Source organism: Pollachius pollachius (genome assembly GCF_949987615.1).
Source record: "Pollachius pollachius genome assembly, chromosome: 14".
Taxonomy (NCBI): domain Eukaryota; kingdom Metazoa; phylum Chordata; class Actinopteri; order Gadiformes; family Gadidae; genus Pollachius; species Pollachius pollachius.
In genome coordinates this window covers 12,751,007-12,757,097 of record NC_136947.1, presented here as the reverse complement: position 1 = coordinate 12,757,097, position 6,091 = coordinate 12,751,007, and the positions used below count along the sequence as shown (strand labels likewise).

Here is a 6,091-nt window from a genome sequence, read left to right as displayed (position 1 = left end):
TCTATCCTCGCTCTCTCTTTGGCCCTCTTATTTTTCTTTAGAGATGGAAGACATCTTTCTCTGCTCATGTAGCGCCCCATTGGTCACGTGACTAGCTCGCTCTTTAGCATCAGGCTAATTCCATTTAGCTGTTAGCTCATTCCTAACTTCCAAGTTAATTCCAGCGTGCTTTAACCTCCTCTTGCATCCTCGCATAAGTTTCCCACAATTGTCCCACCTCAGACAATGCCCTTTGACCCGTACGTCCCATGAGGCAGCATCCCCTTCTTCATCTCCCACCTCTTCTCCCCTCCTCCTCCCCGTTCCTCTCACTTCCTCTTGGTCAGAGGAAACACCTGCTGCCTCGCCGCCTCCTCCTCCTTGCTCCCCTCCGCCTTCTTCTTGTACTTCCACTTGGGGATCTGCAGGTGGGCGGGGTCCTCGCGGCGGCACCTGGTCGCCTCCGGCACATAGGAGGGCGCCGGGGCCTTGCACAGCGTCACCTTGGGCACCACGGGGCCCGGCCGCACGCTGCTCCGCCTCATCATGTGCAGCGGCAGCAGGCTGGCCCTCCGCATGGCCACCGAGGAGACGGCCGCCACCTCCCGGAGGAGCTGGGGCTGCAGGCTGGCCCGCCGGCCCTGGGCCGAGGGCACCAGGAGCACCCGGGAGTTCTGTAAGAGCCGCTGGTAGTTGTCGTGCCTCCCGGGCCCCAGCTGCCGCAGCTGGTCCACACGCTGCCGGCGGAGGATCTCCGGCACGGCGAAGCGGCGCTTGCCCACGCAGGGCGGGCTGCCGGGGCAGACGGTGTGGCAGGCGGTGGCGACGAGGGGGCTGAGCAGGCTGGTGGTGACGCGCACCATGTGGTCCAGGACGCCGTCGTCCACCGGGTTCACCTTGTTGCTGAGGTGCAGGGTGACGGGGCAGCAGTTCAGGAGGTCGCCGAAGCGGCCCCAGCAGGACTTGGGCTCCTGGGACCGGGCCACCAGCTCCTGCGGATGGATCCGGGTGGCCAGGGAGATTGTTTAGGGGACTGGTACACTCAGTCTATTATTGGTGTGTTTGGTTCATATTGACCACCCATGATCATCCATAACTAAACAGAACACAACATTCATTATCCATGTCTATATGGATCTTATTCTGAACATCAAAATAAGTCGGTCCAGTATACTTTACTGGACAATTGGCCTTTTTCTGGATTTCATTTCATAAATGATCACTTCCAAGCCAGGAATCTCTTGTGATGAACAATTAGGATGCAATAGCAGTTTATTGAACAGAAGGTCCATGTTTCTCAGCTAGCTAACTGGAGATACTCACCAATCTATTATGAATGAAAACAATTGTAAACAGCTGCCTCACATTTAGTATCACAGTGGCGCAGAGCACCACAGGGGTTGAGACGGTGTCTTGTGTAGATTATCACATATTGCCCACCAACCTCAAGCATGGGCCATTCCAAGGAGAAGTTGTTGCAGAACTGCTCTGCGCAGGGCTGTGCCATCAGCCTCTCCATGAGGAAAGACGTCTCGTAGCGGCCCGTGAACAGAGCCCACTCCATTGGTGTCTGCTGGCGGCTGTAGTCCCTGGCCTCCATGTCCCCGCCTGGGGGGGGGACAGTAGTAGGGACGGGTCAGACCCTGGAAGGTTCTGGACCGATAAGGCATAGTTTGGACATATGCACAGGCACTGGTGTGATCACCGAGACCAGAGTAGAGCTCTAAGAGAACAATGGCTACTGGTGCTTTTTGTCTGTTGAACTACTATTTACTATTTAATGTAGCGATCTACAGGGACTTCAGACACGTGTCGTTGAGGTAGTGGTCGGGCATCTTGCTAGAGGAGTCCTAGAAGTGATGGCCATGTATGAGAGAGACCCAATACCCCTCGGCGGGGACTGAATGTTAATTTCGTTTGGGATGTTCCGCAATGTGTGTATTGAACGTGCATGCCATGTCCAGTGGTACAACTATGATGTGTGCATGGAGCAGGGCTCCGAGGTCGAGCACTTGCTGTTAATTTGTCCAGTCATCACGAGAGAACGTTTAGTCTCGGGGTATCGTTACCGGCCATCATCAGCGCCCGGACACACTCCGCCCTGCCTTGCATGGCGGCCTTCATCAGGGCCGTGAACCCGTGGCAGTTCCTCCTCTCGATGTCTAGCCTGGGGAAGTAGTTGAGCAGGTGGTTGGAGATCATGAGGTGCCCTGCGGACCAAGAGAAGAAAGCAAACGGTGCTCATAGCTCCCGCCCGGGCCAGAGTACAAAGGCTCACCTGGAAACACTGGGAATCCTTTCTACCAGGTCGTGAGAGGGAGTGGTGGCTAGGGTTAGGTCGTTAGGTTCTGGGTCTGATTGTCAACATCTGCAGCCTGCCTGCAGTGTACCGTATAACCCTATTTTTCCCAAGTCACTTGGGATTTGGTGCCTAAACTTCCCCGGTCCAAAACGCCTCTTCGGAAAAAGGAACTTCAACTGAAAGTCTACTAGAGTTACATGCTACATGTTACATGTTGCTCTCTGCACAGTAGAGCACAACCAGAGTAAGAAAGGGCAGAAGAACAAAACACATTTAGCCTGTCGTTGTTTGGCATATTGCTTTGGCCAGACACACAATGCGGGCCTTAATCTGTTAAATGAGATTGGTTGGTTCTGCCGTGGAAATTTAAAGGAAAACCGCTTCCAGCTAGATCTGATCCGTCACGTTTGTCACGCTTATTTTGCCAAGCGAAATGGAGCAAAGAACTGCAGTAGATTATCTCTTATCAATCAGACATGTCGATTATAAACAGAACCTTATAGCCTCATCATTGTACAGGCCACACACGTCAAAGTAACAACAGTGTTTGTGTTCACTTTCTGATTCACCTCTTCCGCAACCTTCTCAACCCAACCCCCACAGACACCTACCCCTCGTCCCAGACCACCACTCCTCTCACTACCATCTCCTCACCCCAACCCCCACCACTCACCCGACCACCACCCATCACCCCCCTCCCCCTCCCCAAGGACCACCACCTCCTGCACCCCACCCCACCCCGACTACCACCAGCACCTCCTTCCCCGACACCGCCGTCTGATGAGGTGGGGCAGGGAGCTATGCCACCGGAAGAGGGGGATGGATGGTCCCGTTAATGGTGCAGAGAATGAACCGTGATGTGAAGACATTCATCATCCCCTTCGATCGGGATTCATTCGTCATACTTACCACACGGCTACGGAGGAAGGGGTTATGGGGCATTGACTGGTCTTGTGTGTGTGTGTGTGTGTGTGTGTGTGTGTGTGTGTGTGTGTGTGTGTGTGTGTGTGTGTGTGTGTGTGTGTGTGTGTGTGTGTGTGTGTGTGTGTGCAGTGTTCCTGCCCTGATATTTATAATGATCAGATCTGTAATCTCACTGCCGGTTCTCATAATTTAATCTCTGCTCTTACCTGCAGCCAGTTTGTGACACTGCCTTCGTTCAACTGTTAGGTGTTTAGATATTATAACAAGAGGTTTTCTCCCCAGGACAGAAAAGGGTCGCTATGTTCCATGGTCTATGGAACATGTCCTGGAGCTATGATCGTTTATAGTTAGTTACTACCCATGAGGTTTTAGTGTGGGGTCACACATCTTTTAATATCTTTATACATCTGTCCATCCATTTATGCTCCGTGTCCGTTTTGTCTGATGGGGGTATAGAAGAACACACACACACACACACACACACACACACACACACACACACACACACACACACACGATCCATTGATCATGGACATCCCATGGGGAGTAGAGGGGTATCAGGGGCACTGAATTCAATAATTCCAGAGGTCATCTCTGATGAACTCTAAACAAATCTCCTGGATCAATATCAGAGCGCGAAAGCAAAAGGTTCAACCATTTGAACGGTTAATGCCCGAAAAACTGTCCGTGTCGGTTATGCTTTCTCCTCCACCATGCTTCTCGCAGATACAAGACATTCTACAGAACACGCTATTTTACTTAGAAATACAATATAATCCAGGGTTCCCAGAAGGGGTCAGTGTCTACAATTCCTTCCGTGTGCTGGGTTGCCTCCCATGGGGTCATGACCCCTATGTTGAGAAGCCCTGAGGTAAGGGTTGAGGAGGTAAGGAGTGACAGTACAGGGGTTCAATCGGGGGGGGGTTGAGGAATCAGGGGGTTGATGAATCAGGGGCTTGCAGATACCAGTAATGAAACACAAGAGTTCTGTTCGCCATCTTAGTACCTGCTTGCACCGCTGTTATGAGTGCCGTGTTGCCCTCGTTGTCCTGCCAGTTGACGTCGAGGTATGGGCACTGGGCCAGAGCAATAACCACGTCCACGTAACCTTGGTAACACGCTATAATCAGCCCAGTCTGGAAACAAGAGCAGAAAACAGCGGTTACATTACAGACCGTAGTGTTTAGGCTTGTTACGATGGCCAATGGTTTTAGAACTGGTGGTGGAGTGTGTGTGTCGATGGCTGGTTCAACCTGTGCATATTGATTGCTTGATGTGCAACAGGTGTGCAAAACCAGCCCTCATCCACACACACACTGTTCACTGTGTGTATGTTTATTACAGTTGCTTTCAGGAGGAATGCTAGGGGATTCTGTACAATCTTCCTGTACCATCCTTTCTGGAGATAAGAGGGCATAGAGAGCAGTTTGGGGACATTGAGGGAAGTCCTGATGTTGTCTGAAGTGAACCAGCCCTATTCCACCAACAAAGTGTTTTTCACCGACAAACTTTCCCAGAGGCAAGGTATTCCCTGCCCAGTGAAAGTTGGCCTTTCATATGAGCTAATAAGTATTGTCTCAATATATACAAATAAATCACATTATCTGATGTCGACTCTGGTTTCAGTTACTGATATATAATACTCATCTGTCTTTTGGTAGAGGCCTTCATCCCAAACCTCTCACAATACCGTCTTATCACTGAACCCAGGCTTTTAATCAATATCTCATGAGAAGTTTGGAGGAGAAACTGACATTTTCCCTGGAAGGTCACTCCACACTTGACCTTCTTCCGGACCGTATCTCGAGAACTGCCTCTGGTTCAAACGGCTCGTCTCCATGACAACATAATCTGTATTCCCAGGTTGAAAAGGGCATCTTGACCGCCTGATGCCCTAACGACCCCACATTGTGCCCATTCCAGAAAAATAATAGAGCTGGTCTTTTGCAGACGTTGGCAGGTTCTCAGAGAAATGTTCCTTCCTGCTCTGCCTCTCACTTTCTCCATCCTCTCTATGAATGTCTTTCTCACTCTCTAGTGTCTCTGCCACTCCATCTATCCCTCGCTCTCTTTCACGTACTCTTGTTCACCTTTCTCCCTCCTACATTCTCTCTAGTGGGGCTTAAGGAGCGACTCTAAAAGCAACACTGGGATCTTTCCGCTTCAGAACTGGGTCACATGACACACATGCGCATACACACACAAACACACACACACAGAAATATTGTAAAGAACAGCCCATCAGATACAAACCCAATGCCTTTAGATATTACAAATGTATCCCTCTAAACAAACAGGGTCCTTCTAAACCATCAGGGTCCCTAGAAACCGATCATGTCCCTCTAAAACCAACAGCGTCCCCATAAACCCACACCCTTCCTACACCTCGATAACCTCCCTCCAGACCCGGACACTTACTCTGCGGTTCTTGTCCGTCTCCCTGACCTCCTCCTCGGACACACCCTGCCGGATCAGGATCTTGACGATGACGGGGTTGTTGTTGCCGCACGCCTTGAACAGCGAGATGGGCTCGGGGCTGCCCGGTTTCGCCAGGCGCTGCAGGCCCGACACCAGCTCGTCGTCCGGCGGGTAGAAGGAGTCGTCGGTGAGGGTGCTCCACGTGTCTGACCGGTCGGGCAGGGACTCAAAGTCCAGCTCCTCAAACTCCTGGTACACGTCGTCGTCGTCGTCCCAGTAGTTGCGCGAGTCCTCGGAGTCGCCATCGCTTCCGCCGCCACCGCCACCGCCGCACTCGCTGTCGTCCGACTCTTCCTCTTCCCTGTCGACGGACATGATGGGGGTTCCGACGGCCATTTTGGCTCCTCCGGCCGTTCCATTCTGTGTGACCTTTAACCCTCCGTTCAGGTTCTCAGTTATCAACACCAT

General features: G+C 51.8%; 1 protein-coding gene across 1 annotated transcript; it reads right to left on the bottom strand.

Annotated features, from left to right (window-relative positions):
* Positions 1–308: 308 nt before the first annotated feature.
* On the bottom strand, positions 309–6,091 carry ankrd33bb (ankyrin repeat domain 33Bb; the record flags this gene model as incomplete). Its single annotated transcript, XM_079751564.1, has 5 exons — positions 309–971; positions 1,424–1,587; positions 2,049–2,189; positions 4,212–4,341; positions 5,624–6,091. 5 exons carry the CDS (start codon positions 6,089–6,091, stop codon positions 309–311), a joined length of 1,566 nt encoding a protein of 521 aa, XP_079607690.1.